General features: G+C 47.3%; 1 protein-coding gene across 7 annotated transcripts in view; it reads left to right on the top strand.

Moving 5' to 3' along the window:
- msi2b (musashi RNA-binding protein 2b) overlaps positions 1 to 19356 on the top strand; it is a 175550-nt gene that overhangs the window by 141601 nt on the left and 14593 nt on the right. For 6 of the 7 annotated variants that reach the window (XM_067245876.1, XM_067245881.1, XM_067245877.1 and 3 more), the window contains exons 10-11: positions 1327 to 1401; positions 12471 to 12530. In XM_067245876.1, the coding sequence (XP_067101977.1) occupies positions 1327 to 1401; positions 12471 to 12530 (135 nt within the window). The remainder of the gene's footprint in view (positions 1 to 1326; positions 1402 to 12470; positions 12531 to 19356) is intronic. The other variant, XM_067245882.1, reaches the window with a different exon arrangement.

Raw genomic sequence — 19356 nt, 5'->3', positions numbered from 1 at the left:
ATATTTGTCAGACTGTCACCGTGGAAATGTTGACAATTCCTCGAGCTTAGCGTCTGGACAATAAGAAAGAAACCAGGTCTTAAATGTAGGAAACAGGGTCACCCAAACTATGTTCTCTGTAGGAATGTTTTATCGAACTTTCTTTTTCTGTGAGAGTCAGCAATGGAGCGTGTCATTCACACAAATAACGTGGTAACCTACATTTCCCCCCAAACAGTTTTTCTTCCTTTAAAAGGCTTTCTGCCTGTCGTGCATATGCTCCACACATAAGCGCAAAGACACACACACACACACACACACACACTCGCTCACAAACAAACACACACACACACACAGCCCAGAATGTTTTAACGGTCTCCTGTTGCTGTTTTGCAGCAGGGGGGCCAGTAGGGCAGGATTTCGCACAACCAACACATCTCATCCTGCCACCTTGCTCAGGCCTCCAGTCTGGCAGCCACACAAGTCCAGCGTGTGTGTTGGGTCCCGTCCCAATCCTGCACTCCCCTCTAATCCTCCACCGTGACCAGGACAGACTTGAACGGATGCAACATGGCAAACACTGCTGATGCGTTTTTGGGGGGGGGCACGTGCACATGTACACATGCCAACATTCGCTATCAGTAGTAACGTAACGGGTGTGTACTTCCAGACTGGAAAGAGAGCTAAGGAGCACTTGTGAACTATTGTCATTAAAAATTTCTGCATCAGCAAAGATAGCAACAGCTGCAGAAGAAAACAAAAAAAGGAAAGGGAAAACTAAACACATTGCCAAGTAAATTCCCAAACAGCAGACTCAGTGTCTTTTTTGCCACTTTGGACTGACTTTAAGCTATCGCTTCATCGTACCCGCCTCCACCCCTCCCATTATTGTTTCCTGTGCTGTATCTGTGCAGGTATTAGCGGACTGGCATTAGCCAGCCAGTGAAAGACACTGTTATAATCCCCGATGTCCTGGGCCCAAATCTCATCCACTCATTGTCTTGCTCACCGCGGTGTCCTTCATGATCGATTAGCCCGCGCCATAAAAGAAAGGCTATCGATCAATGACACTCGTGTGTGTGTGGGTGTGTGTGAAATACACGCTCACTTGTCCTACCTCTTTACAAAGGGATTTCTGTGTGTGTGTGTGTGTGTGTGTGTGTGTGTGCGTGCGTGTGGAGCACGTACGGTTTGAGTGAGTATGTGTGTGTGCGTGTGTGGTCTAGGACAGCATTACCTACTGATTCCCTAACAGCCCATACTGTGAGAGACAGAGTGTGTGTGTGTGTCTATGTCTTTCAGGAGACAGTTTAACACAACTCTCCATTTCTTCCTCTCCCCTCCAAGGTTACCCCAACATCGTTGCGACGTACGGCCGAGGATACACTGGCTTCGCCCCCAGCTACAGCTACCAGTTCCCCGGTAAGTTCCATCCAGTTAGCTGCTGTGTTCGTCTCTGCCCGCCCGCCGCCCCGCCCGCCCCCCCGCCCGCCTGCTGGGGTGGGTTAATGGACCCCCTGCTGCTTCCCAAACATACTCAGAGCTTCTCCAACCCCCACCCCCCCATCTCAACACTCACCCCATTAACATTCCCACACACGCACTCATACAAAACGGTATACAAATAAATACAGGAAGCTCAATCTCTCCTGTGTGTGTACACCCTCACACACACACACACGCGCACGCACGCATCTGATGTAGTCACGTCCCCTCCCATCCATCCTTTTCTCTTGTACACTTACTTCCCCTTCACATTCCCCCTTCACACACACACACACAAACACACACACACTTGGGGGAGCCCCAGGGTGATCATGTCACTCTAACCCCAGTCGGCTCCGGTAGAAGGATGTATTCCTTCCTGGCACGTCGGCACACCATTATCAGCCTGCTGGCTGGGAAAACAGATGCACCCCCCATCTTTCCCCTCCCTCCCTTTCAAATGTGATTTGATAAGGTAACATTATGCAATTATTTCACCATTCACTTCCCATAAAGACCTTTACGATGCAAAATGCCAGAGTTGAGCCCAGAAGCTGCCAACAGCACTCAGTGGTGAGACACTCTTCAGGCGCGATTTCATGCTTTATTTAAACGTGTTAGATTGTGTGTGCGTGCGCGTGCCTACCTTCTCTTGGCATCCATGTACCAGCGTTGGCAGCGTGCTTGCAGAGTCAGGAACTGTCCTGAACACGGAACAGCAACGTCATTCAGTTTGCATTTGTGGGAGGAGGTAGCATGTCAGCCCCATACTGCCCTCTGCTCCTCATGCCTGCTTGTGAACCAGTGTTGGTTGTTGATCATAACGACAATCTCCTTTTGGTGGTAACTGCACATCGACAGCGCTCCGCCTTCAAAGTGAAGAACTGCCGATGAACATTTGAGGTTGCGTCGGCACTGCGTGTTTCTCTAAGCCTTGATTTGTAATTAACAGCGTACAGTAAGTATACAGTAGAACACAGGAGGCCCTGGGTGGTTGCTTGTTGCCTCTGTGTACCCCTGTGCTCCGCTGAGGGATCGCTTCAAACGCATGGAGTTCATACAGAATAATACTGAATCGAATGGATACGTTGATGACGGGAAAATGAATAATGAAGTGGTGTAAATTGGCAAGGGCTAGTGAAAACCAATGGTGTGACTAAGCCTGGGGAAAAGGATTAAAACACATCACACTCTTTCTCTGTGTCTGTCTTTCTGTCTCTTGTCTTTCTCTGTGTCGGCCTCTCTTTGTCTGTCTCGTTCTTTGTCTCTCTTTTTTATCTCTCTTTCTCTCTACACAAGCTCCACATCCAGAGACTAATCAAATCCAGACACTTCCTCTCTTCAGGAAATCACCCCCACTATGGAGCGAGCACACACTGATAGTCACTAAAAGACACACATACATGCACATACATAGCTGGGGTTCAGCTATGGTAGGCTTTGCAAAAGCTCCAAATCTCTCCGCAACTCTCTGTGTAACTCTGTTAGAAACAGTGGTCACATGCAGTCTTTTGATATTTGTATTCAGTCATGTTGGAATGGATATGCTAAGCAGGGGATGAAACGCAGTGCCCCAGGTTTGGCCCACTAATCCATCCTATAATACCAGACTCTCGGTGATGATATAGAATGTTTTTTCCGTTCTTCTCACCATACCCAGATTCAAAAAGTGAATTCAATCAAGTCCCCACAGTAAGAGTCATAACAAATAGAAGGCATTGGCTTCTGTTTTTACTTTACTTAGGCTTTCCTCCCTCTCCTCCTCCCTCCTTCTCCTCCCTCCTTCTCCTTTTCCCTCCTGCTCCCTCCTTCTCATCCCTCCTTCTCCCTCCTCCTTCTCCTCCTCCCTCCTGCTCCCTCTTCCTCCTTCTCCTTCTACCTCTCCCTCCCATGTTGGCACTAGCAAAAAGACATAGAGAGAGCAAGGGGGCTGATTGCTCAGGGTTAACTTTGGCGCTTTGCTCTAATCCCCTGGCTTTTGCTGTAAAATGATCTAGCCTCAGCACTGGGCACAGGCCCGGCCCCTGTTCTGTCTGCCTATGATTTCCAGATAAGGCCTCAGTGACCTTGCCGGGTGGACATGTAAGGTGAAAACCCTTTTTCTTCCTCTCTACTTGTCACGTCTGGGGATTTCGTATAAGCTCACTTGCTCGCGAGGTTAAAAATTGACTGTTGAAAAGGAGATAGTTTTTATTTTTTAAGCACTGCCCTTAATCCTCACAGAAGACTGAATTTGGAGGAGGTCTGATGGGAAGGTGTGTGTGTGTGTGTGTGTGTGTGTTTTTGGGCGCCAGCATGTATCCATAGTGCAAATGTTATTTGCACCGGTGAGTGTCTTTACTGCCTTTTCCACTCACCCTCCCAATGTCTGAGACATTTTGATGTCATTTAGTGCCTATTTATTTTACCGGAGTTGCTCCGATTCACACATTTTCACACTGAATTGTCCTTCTTGTGCTATTTTTATAGACCCATATCATTGAATGTGCTCCTCATTATAGCTCTGGTACAGTCTGTGCGGTGACAATAACAACATGGGGGAAAAGGCAATGATTACAGTTTGCGTGCCTGGCTTTAAATTTGCTTTTGTGTTTTCCTCTCCACTGACGGCTATGAGATATGCTGCCTCAGGATGCCATTGCGCATCTAGAAATAAAATCATTTTGCGTGTGTGTGTGTGAGAGAAGAGCGTTTGTTTAGACCGTCTTCTGAATAGCACATGGACAGGAAACAAAGCCTCGCCAACAAAACCGTACTGCAGCACATCGAGCTTAGACCTCGAGTTGGGTTATTTGTGCTGTTTCTTTTTTAATACTATTCTTGCCGGCCGCTACCCCCTCTCCTGGAGGCTGCTTCCCAAAGAGGAAGCGCTTGAGTCACACATTGCCTGTCCAACGGCGTGCATCTAGTCCCCTCTCTCCCTCACACACTCCTCCCTCCCTCCCACCCTTCCTACCCCCTTCTCCATCCCTCCCTCCCCTAAGAAGCGAGCCAATTGTCTCCTTGTTTTCTTCACACCGGGTTTTTAGCGTCGGAACGCAGCGCACACTGATGAGAGCTGAAGGGTGGCGGCGTCTCAACCGCGGAGCGCCAAGGTCACAGCCTCGGAGCGCCCGGTCGCCCTGCGAGAGCAGCGCCAGGGGCTCGGCTGAGGCAGACGCTCCTCCCCACAGCCTCCCTCACCTGACGCCTTTTTTAAGGGGTTGCCTGGAATTGATGTTTCACTTTTGATTAGGTCCTAATCAGTTATGCAAACAGGAAAAGAGGGCGAAGGATGCTCCCCCCGGCACACACACACACTATCTCTCTCACACACACACACACACACTATCTCTCTCACACACACACACACACACACACACACACACTATCTCTCTCTTACACATATACACACACGTAAACTGGCAGACAAGCAGAAGTGCACACAAATACACGCCGGCAGCCAGACAGATAAACACAAACACACTCATACGGACACAAACACACTCATACGGACACAAACACACTGGGGTCGGGCGATTCGAGAGAGGAGCTGAAGAAATCCTCTCTCTCTTTCTCTCTCCCATTCTGTCTTTCCACCACTGGCTGTCTTGTTTCCGGAGAGAGCGTCATATCATGTCTGCCATAAGGACAGTTCTGTTTAACCAATCAGCATCTGAACTGAAAGCCTTCCCGACGTCACACCTGCATCTCTACCTTGCTCTCCGACCCCCCATAGCCAGTAAGAGGGCGGGGGGGGGGGGGGGGGGGGACCATGATTCTTAATCGAGGTATTAACGGCCATTTCCATATGCTTTGTTTGAGGGAGTGTGTGCAAATGCATGTGGGTATTGGGATTTCGATGGGAAAATGGACAGAGCTGGTAGAGAATGGAAGAGGGAAAACGTCATGAAGAAAGGAGAGGGAGGTGAAGACGAAGTTGGTTGCTGTCTTGATGAATGTCTTGAATGAGGGATAAGGAGAAGGAGAGAGAGAAAAAGAGAGAGGGAGATTGAAAGAGAGAGTGAAAGAGAGCGAGCACGGGCAGCTGTTTCATCTCATCCACGAACAGTGGGTGAAAATCACCTCTAATTGAAAAGCCTGCTTATTAACCCAGCAGGAATGCAGAGGCGAAATGACTTTTAACATGTCAGAGGCTTAGACACTCACACACTTTAAAGCAGGCCTTTGGCTAATTTGGAGGTCATTCTACAGAGTTGTGTGTGTGTGTGGATTATGCATGTGATGTGTGTTTATTGAGTGGGCCTGGCCTCAGGTCACAGTAGGGGTCAGCTCACTGAGATTGATGCTGCTGTCAATCACACTAACACACACAAACACACACACATGCATTTGCACTCACTCACGCAAAGCCAGCATATGGAAATGGACATTAATACCTCTACCAAGAATTCCGCTCTTCACAGGCATAGCCCTAAACAGCCTCACAACCATGTGGCCTATTGCCTGCTAGAGGGTTATTACCAACAGGAGCTCTATTGTAAACAGACGCCATTTTGGCACCATTCCAGAAGGCAGAAAACTGTGAGAGTGTTTTCCCAATTCTTTCTGCCTTTCTCTTGTCCCCTCGGGCTGTTTTTGACCTGGCATGCTGGATCTATCTGTCCGTCTCCCTGTCCCCTCTGCCTGATCTTATCGAGGCGTCATCGCCGTCTCCTGACAACCTTGCAGCTCTTTCTCCCTTGAAGAGTCCCACACAAGCTCACACGCACAGGGGGGGCGCACCTTCAGTCATTTACCAAGGACGACACGAGACGACACGCTACGAGAAATGACGGATACACGGTGATATGGAGAAGAGGGGTTGGAGAAGGAAGAAAGGAAAAAGAGGGGTGAAGCATTGGAAGAGAGAGAGAGTGATAGAGTGAACAAGAGAGGTAGAGAAAGTGTTAGAGAGAGATAGCCTCACCCCTCAAACCCCCCCCCCCCCCCGACATAGCTCCCAGGTCTCGCCCTGCTAGCTGGTAATTGCCCTCATTGTGAGGTCGGAACAGCGGAACGCCTCCCAGCACCCCCCAGGTGTCATCCTGTCGCCCCTGCGATGCCACCCAGCCCACTAATTGCATGTCGCACCAGGGCTTCTTGCCTTGTGTGCGAGAGAGTGCGGGGTGTTCTGTTCTGGATGTGCCGTCAATGAGGCACGACTGGAGATGGACGCCTAGGGAGCTGGACGACATTCCGGCCCTCTTCCACGACCGTCTCAGACGCTGTTAGTATCCCATGGTAGGGCGCCCGCCGCCACCAACTGGGACTGCGACAACCTTGGTCTGACTTCCAGTTTTTTGGGACTGCCATTGACCTTGGCCTGCTCCCGCGCCCCGCACGCCTAGACCGGGCCATGACTCTTCAGTATGGATGACCAAAACCATTCCAAGCGGAGGCTGTCAAACGCTACTCGTCTAGGGTCACTCTGCTGTCACATAAGTGGTCTGCCATAGCAGAGAAGGGTCTATTACTGTACTCTAGCTGGTGTCTTTTTTTGCAGGGCCTTCGAGGCATTGTTGTCTGTGAGCTGTTACATAATTTGGCTGGAGTGGAGAATAGAGCCCAAGCGCAGGCGGACCCCCCATCTCATCCCCCCCCACCCCCCCCTGGGTGCTCTGGGTTCAGTTGCAAACAGGCTCCCCGTGTCTGTCTCCCCGACCTGTATTATTTTCCCATTAGTTTCAAAAAGGCCCGGTCATCACCTGGAGAGAGACAGCCGGCAGCATTGCCAGGTTCTGAAAGCCGGGCTGGCGTGAGAGGAGAAGAGCCTCTTGTGTTTCGGTCTAGTGGACACTAGTATACTGGTAGGACTACTCCCAAGTGGGATGGATAGATGGGAGGATGGATAGATGGGAGGATGGATAGATGGATGGATGTGCCAATTGTGTCCTTCCACGGCCTAATGCCTTAAAAAAAGCCTTTTTGCGTACGGCTATAATGCTTTGTTGTGGGTGCCCCCCCTACCCCTCCCTCCCTCCATCCACCCCTCCTCTCCTATCTGTCCCAAAACATCACATATTGCTGTGAGTGCAATTGTGGGAAACCAAGATAACTTTGCAGTAGGGGCGCACACACACATCCACACAAACACACAAGAGTTTTTATCAGTGGAGGCTATTTACTCTCCAGCTCAGGCCCACTGTTAATAGGAGCTGAGGATAAGTAAGCCATTTGAGCAGAGGAAACTCCCTCTCGGCACCAACATAATAAATGATATATTAAGCTTTGGGGAAATCATAACTGTGAAGCTAAGCTTTTGCCTATCTCACTCACTCTCACCAATCTCCCTTTAAGTGTGTTTTTGCTCTCAGTGTTCTTGGCACAGTGTAGACAGTCTTTATCTGGGGTGTTATATTGAACTATACATACAGTGACAGTCTATTCAGTGGCTAAGCACACATTTTCATGCTTCGTATCTGCAGTTCACACTTCCCTTACCCGGCGACATTTCACATCTCATTGAGCCGAATAACGTTTTCGACACCCGATTTTTTTTTCTGTCCCCTCCTGCTTTTTTCTCTCATATCAGGTTTCTCATTAGACGATGGTGTGAGGTGGTGGGCGAATTGGGGGTGAATGGTGTTGTCGTGAGTAGTGGGAGACCTGAACCCCCCCCCCCCTCTTCCCCACAGCCTTTTCTTTGCACATGCTCAGTGCCTCCAGTCTTTCCCTCGGAGTCTCGTCTTTGATTGCTCCGCACACAGAAGGCAGTCTTTGTGCGAGCGCTCGGCACAGCACCCGTCGAGGACTTTTTTTCCCTTTCGAAGAATGACTCACCGTGCATTCCACTGCACCGTGAATAAATGGCAATGGAGATTGCACTCTTTTCAGATATCCATTCTTCTCTTGCTCTCCCCCTCTCTCTCCCCATTCCCTCTCTCCTTTTCTCTTGCTTTTCCATTTTCATTGCTCATTTTTCACGAGCCAACCATAGTTTTTTTTGCCTCCACCTCAAATCTTCTTGTAAGCTTCAAAAATGCCTGCTTTGGTGACAAACCTTACTTGTACAGTGTGCTACAAGGGAACCCCCTCTAGACAGGAGGAACACACACACAATACAACTCTCGCTCCTCATGTTTACTACAACCTGTCAAACTCCCCTTTAGAAATTGTCACCAGCAACCGATTTCTTTTTTTATTATTGTGAAATGCTATCATCACATCAATAGTTTGTTTTGCAAACATGCTGTATGTACCATATTTTAAAAAGGATCAACATATACCAAGAGGGAGAGATTGTAAAACCCATAGGTCATTAGAGGTGAGGATGTTGGGTGTATAAATGGGGAAGGGGGGGGCAATAATGATGATGAATGGATGAAATTAAGAGAAGGGGGGGGAGGGAGTTTGGCACTGCATCATAAGCAGAAACCCTCCACCCTAAAATAGTATTTCGGAGAGCTTATCTGCTGTGATGTGCACACTCTTGTACATGTGCACTTGTGACCAGAATACACAAAACAAATGTCTAACACCTCGGACATCCATCAGTAAGTTTCATCATCCTGCTGCAAATGTCTGCAATCTTCTACACGGAATGTCAAATCAAGGAAACAAGTGCAGAGGGCTGCAGCACAGCCCGGTCCCATCCTCGCTAGGTGTCCTTTCCTCATCTCAAAAGCACACACACACACCCCTCACACACACACACGACTACATCCTGACCTTCTATGTCCCAGTCCCTGTTGGGATCCTGAGCCGCTCGCCCACATCGCTACTCGGCTCAAAAAAGGCTCAAAAAAGCTAAATATTAGCTTCATCTTCCCGGTCATAAAAGCCCCGTGAAATAGATTTAAGTGGTCTCAGAGGCTCCCTCTCTGGGGTGGAAGAGCCAGCATTGAGGCCTGTTCTTTGGACAACAATAAGCCAGAGATGCATACTATCATTCACCTTGCCTGAGCCTGTACTTTTCATAATACCACTCAAGAACTTCGCTCAAGCTAAGCCAATAGCAGTGTGTGCGGATGGTGACCCCGGGTGTGAATACAGGAATACAGCAATTGAGCCATTAGTCTACAGTACATGTGTCATTTTTTTGTGACAGTCTGTGTCCTTTTGTCAAGATAGTGAAGTTAGTGAACTTAACACATTCAGGTCTAAATTGAGGTTTCTTTGAATCCCATGCAAATGTAAACAGTTAGTGTTTGCGTTAAACAGTTAGCAGGGAAGTAGAGGCCGAAGGAAGGAGAGAAGGTGGTCCCAGTCGTTCATCTGTTCATCATTGCCCTCCCAGTGTATCTCCGACCAGTGTGTCTCTTCCCCAGCATGCACCTTGCACCACACTGTGTTCCTGCTGGCTGGGGTAACAACATCATTTCGGAAATCACTGTGCGTCCGCCTTAACCCCTGTGACCTGCTAACACAACCCTGCTGGACATGCAATTCAGACTCACTTATACCTCCCCCTGCTCGCTCTCTCTCTCTCTCATATTCCTGTCTCTCTCTCCCTTGTAGTCCTCTCTCTCTCTCTCATATTCCTGTCTCTCTCTCCCTTGTAGTCCTCTCTGTCACTCTCTTCTCTCTCGCTCCTCACTTATACGCATAATTTCCCGCCCACCCCTTTTCCCTCACTCACTCACTCCCTCCCTCCTCTCCTTTTCCCCTTTCTCTCTTTCCTGTGGTGCACTCCCATCCTCCTTCCTTCCCATCACCCCTCCTGTTTGAATTGAACTGCCCCTTGTGGAAACAGACAGAAGAGGCGTTGGGGATAGAAGACTTATTGTCTTGACTGTCTGTCTGAGTCGTGTCTTATGAAGAACAGCCAAACGAACACACCAGACTTGGATCTGTGTTCTGACTTGTTGTCCCCCCCCCCCTCCCAATCTTATCCTTCACCATGTCGCCGACGTGTTGATTACGTTATGGAGCACCAAAATGAGGGATTATTAAGGGCTCTCTCCCAGTGGAAGCAGTGCCCATGGATGGGAGGCCTTTGTTTCATCCTGAAGAGACGGGAGATGGCAGTAATTACACGCCGTCCGTCCTGTCTGAGTGCCAGCATCTGCCCGTGTCACTGCTCCATTGTCTGTCAGGCCCCTTCAATCTCCAATAGCCCCGCCACCGCCGCCGCCCAAACACGTGCGTTTTAATTAGCTCTGTCATTATATTTATATCATAATAATGACTTGAGTCCTCCGTGCGCTACGCCTTTCATTGCCCCTACCCCCCCACACACACACACACGCGCACACACACACTTTCCTTAATGATGATATTTAATTCCCAATGTCTGAACTACAATTTGGACAAAGTTGGATCCATGAGATTTCCATTTCTTTGTCTAATCAATACTGTGGTGATGAGGTTTGCATATTTCTCGCAAACGTGTACTTAACAGCATATTAGATATAAACATGGTGCCCAGTACAGTTGGAAATAAATCGTTGATAACATATCCAGAGTATATCTAAAGAGTATATATCGAAGATAATGTTTAACTGAGTGTAAATAGTGTAATGGTTTCTTTTGAAAGCTCTGAATACTCTAATATAGTGTTAATTAGTTATATATATATATATATATATATAAATATATAACCTGCCGTTGTTGTCCTTCAGCAACTAAACTCCCACCTGTCTTTAAAGCACCGTGGGTGCATAATGCCATAATGTTCTTCCAAGATCTCACACACTCACTGGCAAGACCTTGCACAGACTCACACACATACTCACACAAGCACACAAACAGTCCCAGTTCTTCATCTACATTCCCCTCTGCCCACCGTATGCTACTGGTTGGGCTCCAAAGGGGGCACTCCAATTGAAACTATAAATTCCAGACTCCCAGTCACATAAAAACACCATAAAAGGCGATAAAAAAGTGGAAGTGCTGAAGAGAATGGGTGGTCGCTCTGTCCAAGCCTGTTCACCGTCTGCTTAACCCCTCGCACACAAATAATCCCTGCGCCCCGGGCCCCACAGTCAAGCGGGACTAGACGGGCCGTTTACGCCGCCCGGAGACCAAATTAGCCCCCTGATTGATAGAGTTCCAAAGCATAAACCTCGACAATCGCCAGCCTGCTTCGCTCTCCCTGCTTTTACGACTTCTTCCTCTTCCGCCTCCCTCATTCTTTCCTGCCTCGTCTTTCATGAGGCAAGCCGCTTGGACCTGGCAAGATAAGTGACTTCAGCGGTGTCCAAAGTGTGCAAGCGTGTTAAGATAAGTGACTTCAGCGGTGTCCAAAGTGTGCAAGCGTGTTAAGATAAGTGACTTCAGCGGTGTCCAAAGTGTGCAAGCGTGTTAAGATAAGTGACTTCAGCGGTGTCCAAAGTGTGCAAGCGTGTTAAGATAAGTGACTTCAGCGGTGTCCAAAGTGTGCAAGCGTGTTAAGATAAGTGACTTCAGCGGTGTCCAAAGTGTGCAAGCGTGTTAAGATAAGTGACTTCAGCGGTGTCCAAAGTGTGCAAGCGTGTTAAGATAAGTGACTTCAGCGGTGTCCAAAGTGTGCAAGCGTGTTAAGATAAGTGACTTCAGCGGTGTCCAAAGTGTGCAAGCGTGTTAAGATAAGTGACTTCAGCGGTGTCCAAAGTGTGCAAGCGTGTTAAGATAAGTGACTTCAGCGGTGTCCAAAGTGTTCAAGCGTGTTAAGATAAGTGACTTCAGCGGTGTCCAAAGTGTTCAAGCGTGTTAAGATAAGTGACTTCAGCGGTGTCCAAAGTGTGCAAGCGTGTTAAGATAAGTGACTTCAGCGGTGTCCAAAGTGTTCAAGCGTGTTAAGATAAGTGACTTCAGCGGTGTCCAAAGTGTGCAAGCGTGTTACACATGTCCATGTCAGCCATCATTGTGTTTTTCAAGTTAACTCTGTGTACCCCAACGATGGAGGGCTTTGTTTTCTTGACAAAAAACTCTGTTCAGAGATCGCATTAGGCAAACGCACACACGCACTATTGAAAGTGTGCAGGAAAAAAAGGATGTTCTATGGCTTCATTTGGTGGGGACCCACTCGCCACTGACATCACTCCGTTGCAAGCGGCCCACTCGTGCCTCCCTCTCTGACGCAGCTGCCCCGTCTCTCCTCCCAGGCTTCCCAGCGACGGCGTACGGACCAGTGGCGGCGGCGGTGGCGGCGGCGCGTGGCTCAGGTAGGGGGGCCCGTGGAAGACGCGGCTACATGGCATACTCTCAGAACGCAGGTAAGCGCTCTGTTGGTATTCTGTGTGGCTGCCGCTCTCTCCATGCTGTTCTCACCAGCCGCCTCTCTGCTCTGTCACACACACACACTCACCTTGCAGACACAGGCGTCGCTGCAAGAGAGGAGAGGAGGTGGATGAGGTTCTCCCCCATCTCTTTTCACTTGTTTGTGGCTCAACCAATAGCTTCCGTACCTCTTCTGTAACGATGCCACTAGACAAGGACAAAGATATACGACCAAATCCTGGATGCACATGTCTTAACCAGTACTATAACAATTATAGATCAATCTCAAAACTTCCATTTGGGAGCCATATCAGACAAATCTCAATTACTTCCAGTTACATATGAGTACAATAACATGAGTGTAATTAAACGTAGCAGTTCATCCAGGTTTGATGCTCATTATCATTTCTCAAGCGTTAGTACAGGCACCCCAATGCACGTTGCTATACCTTTAACTAGGATTAAGACCAAGTCATTCCAATTGTCCCTTCAGTTATTAACCATTAACATCATAAGCTGTTGACATCAATTAAACACATTTAAATTGAGTTGAATTACACTGTGCAAAGAGTTAGGCGCATTTCTCGGGTGTGGTCTGGTAAGCCAAGCATTATGAGCACATTCATTCCAGAGTCCTACTTAAATTTGTTTTATCTTTTATTTTTTCCCTTGTATCCTTGACCTCCTATTGATCGGGTGGTCAGATAGCTTAATCAATCACTCTGACTTTGTCCACAACCATATATAGCTAAATAAACAAGGGGGAGAAAAACAAGCAGCCAGCCTGAAATTGACAGGCAACATTTTGGCTCGGAGGGTAAAATGATCGCCTCGCCTAATTGGCTGTCAGAACCCCTCCCCCTCCCCCCAGTTGGTGGTGTGACGCAGTCTGCACTCTGACTGTCAGGGATTGGATGTTCTCACTTCCTGGTCTGCCACACTCACACACATCAACACACACAGACAAACACTCAACAAACACATACATACAAACACAGACACAGTGAGTACACACACACACACACACACACACAGCCGAAGCCAGACTGGCACAGTCTCACAGAAACGTCTGATTTAGAAAGTGGCATCTGTGGCAAAACCAAGCCTGTCCAATCGATAGCAGCGCCATGACCAAAAGTCTATCTGAGGTTCCTTGTTTTTCCCCTCCCTTGTGAGCGGACACGCTTTGTCTCTCGAGGCTAGATGAGAGAAAATCAAATCAAAGTAATACCATCAGCTGAGATATCTCCTATGCTACAGGGGAAAGCTCTTATCCAGAGTGTTAGGGGATGAAGGTGTAGGACAAAATAAGGGGTGCTGAATGAACGAGGTAGACCAATTTGGCTTTAGTCAAAGGCAACCATGGCCATGCATATCAGGGCCAGGACCTGGTTGGTTAGAGCCTCAGACGGTTTAGGGAATGGGACAGTCACAAACTGACCTCTCTGACCTTTTCCAGTCCTCGTGCATAAGGGAGTAGGCATTCACTTCAACCCGGGCCACAACATTTCTCTTTCATTGGCCCACGTGACTTGAACAACACATTCCTCCGTCTCTCGAATGATTCACTGTCAGTGGATCTTCCCTGCAGATTAGAATGGCAGGTCGGACCGGAGAGCTGACATTTAGACTTGACCTTTCTCTGAAACTTCATCTGGCACTCAGCAGGCTGTCGCATGATTTTTTCATATCCTTTGCTCTGAAGATCATAATGTGTTCTGTCTGATTGGAGATATCACAGAGGATGCAGAGGCTACAGTATGAGTCCATACGATGGGTGTTGACCATTTCTTATATCGGAATTTGTTTGCTTTTACCATTCTTTCAAGACACAGCCCTTACACGTATAAAATGCCTACACTTTTTCTTTGTGTGTTGTATTTAAACATGCATCGTGCTTCATAAGCATTATCAGGTCTTGGGGTGGTGAGGCGTCAAGGTAGTTATTTCCCTATTAGTTCCTTAGCTTTATGTTTTGATTGGAGAACTTAGAACAGTAGTATCTGTATTAATATCTTAGACACCAAGTTATCTTGACACTCACTCTTCTCTGTCTTAAGTCTGGATGACAGTGCACTTAAATGCTAATCATTTCTTTTTATTATATTTTTGTTATCACCGAGTCAGACATCTGAAGCAATCAATGCTAAAACATTTTTGGCAGATCCAAAAGTTCCAGAGAGAATGGCATCCGAGCATTTATTTAAGTCTCACTGCAGAAATACAATGAAGATGATTTCACGTAATACACAACTCGAGAGGGACAGGATTCATTGAAGCTACATTCAATTTAGTGAATCATTCATGAGTCATATTGGAAGTGAGTCACATACAAGTGTAACAAGGGGTGTGTGTGTGTGTGTGGGGGGGGGGGGGGGGTGAGGTAGAGCATAGTACTGGTATCTAGCAGGAACAAATAGTCACAATGCTAACTCCAATTACTACCTGTGAAAAATTGTCTCTTTCATAGCAATTAATACGTTGCTCAATTGCTTTAGCAACATCATAGTCTATTCAGCCTCTGGTCTTGAATCCCCCCCCACCACCACTTTCCCCACCAATTCCACACACACAGTCTCTCCTCCAACTCCATGTCTAACTCCCACCTGCCCACTTTGTCCTAGATTAGTGAAGCTCATTCTTGCAGGAATTCTACATATCTTTCATTCCGTCACTATTAGTCCTTTAGTCCTGGCAGATCAAGGGCAACCAAACCATACAGACAGCTGTGAGATGTCCATATACATGTACATATTTACGCATTTCACCTTTATATCACCAGAAGAAATCCTCTAAGGTCCACCTCTGGAATGTGAGGTATATTTTGCTGTTAGTATAACTTGTATGTGGTGGTGACTAGGGAGAATGTGACCACGTTTTTTTTTGTGTGTGTGTATCTGACGTGGGGGGTTGGCCCCACAGAGAGCCTGTGGCCATGACTGGGTGTCCCCTACCTGAAGCTCCCTCCTCCTTCTCTCCCTCCTCTTCCTCTTCGCTCTCACACCAGTCCTCTTGGCGCACTCTGTCTGCTGGAAGGTTGGTCCACCCCCCAAACAGCCGTATCCCACCCCAGCCCTGCTGCCTCAGATTCTGACCCCCACCTGTCAAAACTGTACTGTCCATTCCCTCCTCCACTCTCTCTCTCTGTGTCCCACCGTCTTGTCTTAATCCCTAATACCTTTTCACCCGTGCTCATTTCAGTTCCTCGCTCTTTTGTGCATTATTTTACCATATTTATTTCCGTTCAGCAGGAGTCCATGGTTCCGTTAGTGTCCGTATAGGGTTCAGAGTCTTGCCGTCGACTCCTACAGTGCACACATGGCTGGAGGCCTGTCTTGTCTGCATGCCACCTGCAGCTGCGGTCCTGTTTCTGATGAACCATGTTAGTGATGAACGTAGTCGTATTGTCAATGCTGGCATCGTTATCACAAATCATCGATGCACATTAGTCCTTGAACAAAGACATATGGAGTGTACTGTACATGTACCAAGCTAACACAGTCTAAGCATACTTTAACCAACCAGCTGCTGTATTGCTTTTGCTTCTAGTAATCTATAGCAGTTTAGCCTTAGCATATGTAAAGGACTCAGCAGTCTTTTTCATTCCAAATCTGTTCTGGATGGACTCCTGTGTTTTTAGGACGTGGCAAGAACAGAGATGGTGATTGGCCTGATTGGCAGTGCCATTCTAAAGCAGTGTGGCACTCCTGGCCTGGCAGGACATGATTTCTATTCAGCTGCTATCCGAACGAACTGAGCAAGTGAACTCAGTGCTGCTAACATACCTTTAACTTTTTTCTCACTCACTCTCTCTCTCTCTCTCTCTCTCTCTATCTCTCGCTCTCTCTATCTCTCTCTCAGTGTGAATTCACATCTTTATCTTACCAGATATGGAAGTCTGTGCAAGACAAGTGAGGGGGAGACAATTGAGTGGACACTGGTTTGTCATGTTGCCCCTTTAGTAGTTTCTCTCCTTTAACCTTTTCCTCTTTTCTCTTCCTTTCTCCTTTTTCTCTGTCCCAAACTCCAGGTGATTATCCTGGGAGAAAAATAGTATATTCCTCTGCTTATCTAGAGTATTTGAAAGCGGGAAAATAAATGTTGGAGTGCATGGCCATTACTTTAGTTGTAATTGTCCATCTGCTAAATAATTTGCTAAATCCAGTTGATGAAATAATGTTGTCTAGGCTCCTCTCTCCTCTAACTCATCCCGACTGTTTTGATGGACAGCAAGAACAGCCAAGCATTCAGTCAAGAGACAAGGCTGTTGACTCAAACTAGGCCACCCTGCCTTTCACCAACCTCACCCAATTTCTTAAGGAGGGTCTGGAAATATTTCGCCTCATTTACAGAGGCCTGTCTCTCACTGTGATGAAGACAGATGTGTGTCTGTGTGTGTGTGCGCTCCCCTCTCACCATCAGTCCGCTCACTTGTTTGTGAGCCCCTGTCCACCTCGATTCTCTGGGTGTTTGTTTTCTTGACATAATATGATAGAGGGACAGGTGTGTGTGTGTGTGTGTGTGTGTGTGTGTGTGTGTGTGTGAGAGAGAGAGAGAGAGAGAGAGAGAGAGAGAGAGAGAGAGAGAGAGAGAGAGAGAGCATGTGTGTGTGTGTGTGTGTGTGTGTGAGAGAGAGAGAGAGAGAGAGAGAGAGAGAGAGAGAGAGAGAGAGAGAGAGAGAGAGAGAGAGAGAGAGAGAGAGAGAGCATGTGTGTGTGTGTGTGTGTGTGTGTGTGTGAGAGAGAGAGCGTGTGTGTGTGTGTGTGTGTGTGTGTGTGTGTGTGTGTGTGTGTGTGTGTGTGTGTGTGTGTGTGTGTGAGTGTGATGAATGATGAGCAAGAGCACCGACGAGGGGTGAAAGTAGAGTGATGGCTGTACTCCTTGTGTGAGATCCAGGATATACATCATCCATTAGATGTCATTATCCCAGCCTATCTGAGCTCAAAATGAGGCTCTATTATCTATAGATTATTTATGAACTGCCATCGCTGCGTTTGAAAAGAAGTCGTCTTTTGTTAATTAGTCACCTATTCAGCTAGAAAAAGACCCTTTGAGACGAAAAGTGAAAGCCACCCTGGGAAGAAGAGAAAGGAACATCTCCATTCTTTTAAAATTCCATTCCACGGAAATGAAGATAATTGCAGATGTTGAAAATCCAAAGCTAATTTCAAAGCATATTTGACAAGCATATAGACACATTTTTGTAAAGGGTGAATGTACTGTGAATACTGTGCACTGTGATTTGAATGCAGTGCATGTTTGGAGGAAAGAAGAGAGGGGGGTGTTAGAGGGAATACCATGTGTGTGTGAGCGTGTGCACTTAAAAGTTGAATTGTATGTGTTACTCATGAATAATGTAGTGTGTCCTGTGTATGTCCTTATCTATGCGAGATGGCAAGGCCCCTTTGCGGGATCAACAGTTTTTTCGTGTGTTTTTCAAACATGTACACACGCACACACTCACCCCAGATGGACCCACGAACTTTGACAGTTTTGCCCCAGGCATATTATTATGTCAAATGTTATTTCTAAAGTTGGTGCCATTTCTCCTGGCCACTTTTCAGCTCGTCCAATTTTTTTTTTTTTTATACTTTTTTTTAGGTGTTTTTGCTTACATCAACAGACAAATTGTGTAAGTAATTTAGCTGACAGGACAGGTGTTAAGCAATTTCCCCTCCATTAGATACATTCAGACGACAGATTTGGCCGTGTTCACTGCCATCTTAAAAGGCTGCTTCTGCCCACACTTCTCAAAAGGAGTGCTTTAATTGAAGATGGCGCATTACCCAAAAGGCACAGCTTCCAATTTTACCTGGCCCAAATCTATCATTTTAATGTTACCTTTACTGTGTGATAGGTTTCACAAGGATAAGCGTCCTGAGCCTCTGTCTCCACATTGCATGCTGGGAAATGGGAGTGATTATCAGCATAAGTGATAAACTTGGGAAGGATCCACTCCACCGCGCCTACCTACACCGTTGCCTTGGCAACCAAGAGCCACTCATTTGTTTTTCAGATGAGTAATTACCTCCTAATTAAAGAGGTGTGTGTGTTGGGGAGGTGGTGTAGGAGAGGGGGCATGCAGTTGTGGTCGCTATGATTAACGATTATTTCCTAATCATTATTTAGGACACAGGAAAGGGTATTTGTTTTCTACTGCAGCTCCTTTTTTTGGGCAGAGGTGATGTCACTGTGCAGCAAGTTGCAATTGGTTGTGGGAAGGGAGGGACAGATGCACAGTATGCCGTAAGTCTAGTTCGAAGACAATTCCATAATCCGTCTGAATAGAGACACAGAACTTCAAATATAATCGTATGTGCTGTGTTGAGTATTGGAAGGGTTCATGCAATAGTGCATTGTATTGGTTCTTGACATTTGAAACAGTCAAGTTTTACACTTTACAGATGCATTGAGCTGATTTTCATAATAGTGAATCTCTCTGCTGCTGTTGTTTGTGTGTGTGTGTGTGTGTCCTTTCTCTTCTTTGGAAAACACACGCCGGGTGTCAGCTGCGCCATGTTGCCACCCTGGGGGGTGGGGGAGTGGGGCAGGCAGATGTTTCTTGCCCCCATTGCATCTGTCAGGCCATGCCGGCGTCAGACTGAGGCGCTGAATACGTGCTCCGCCACGGAATGCGTCGGGGATCTACGGGGACAAACCATGATGTAATGAGGCCCTCTGGACACAACGTGGAGGTGTCTTCTGTGGACGTGTTGGTCTGTGTGTTCATCCTGGGTGTGGGCGCATCTGGGCCACTGTGGAGCGCTGCAT

Source organism: Osmerus mordax, chromosome 11 (genome assembly GCF_038355195.1).
Source record: "Osmerus mordax isolate fOsmMor3 chromosome 11, fOsmMor3.pri, whole genome shotgun sequence".
NCBI lineage: Eukaryota > Metazoa > Chordata > Actinopteri > Osmeriformes > Osmeridae > Osmerus > Osmerus mordax.
The sequence above is the reverse complement of the archived record's forward strand: the minus strand, read 5'-3'. Positions and strand labels throughout refer to the sequence as shown.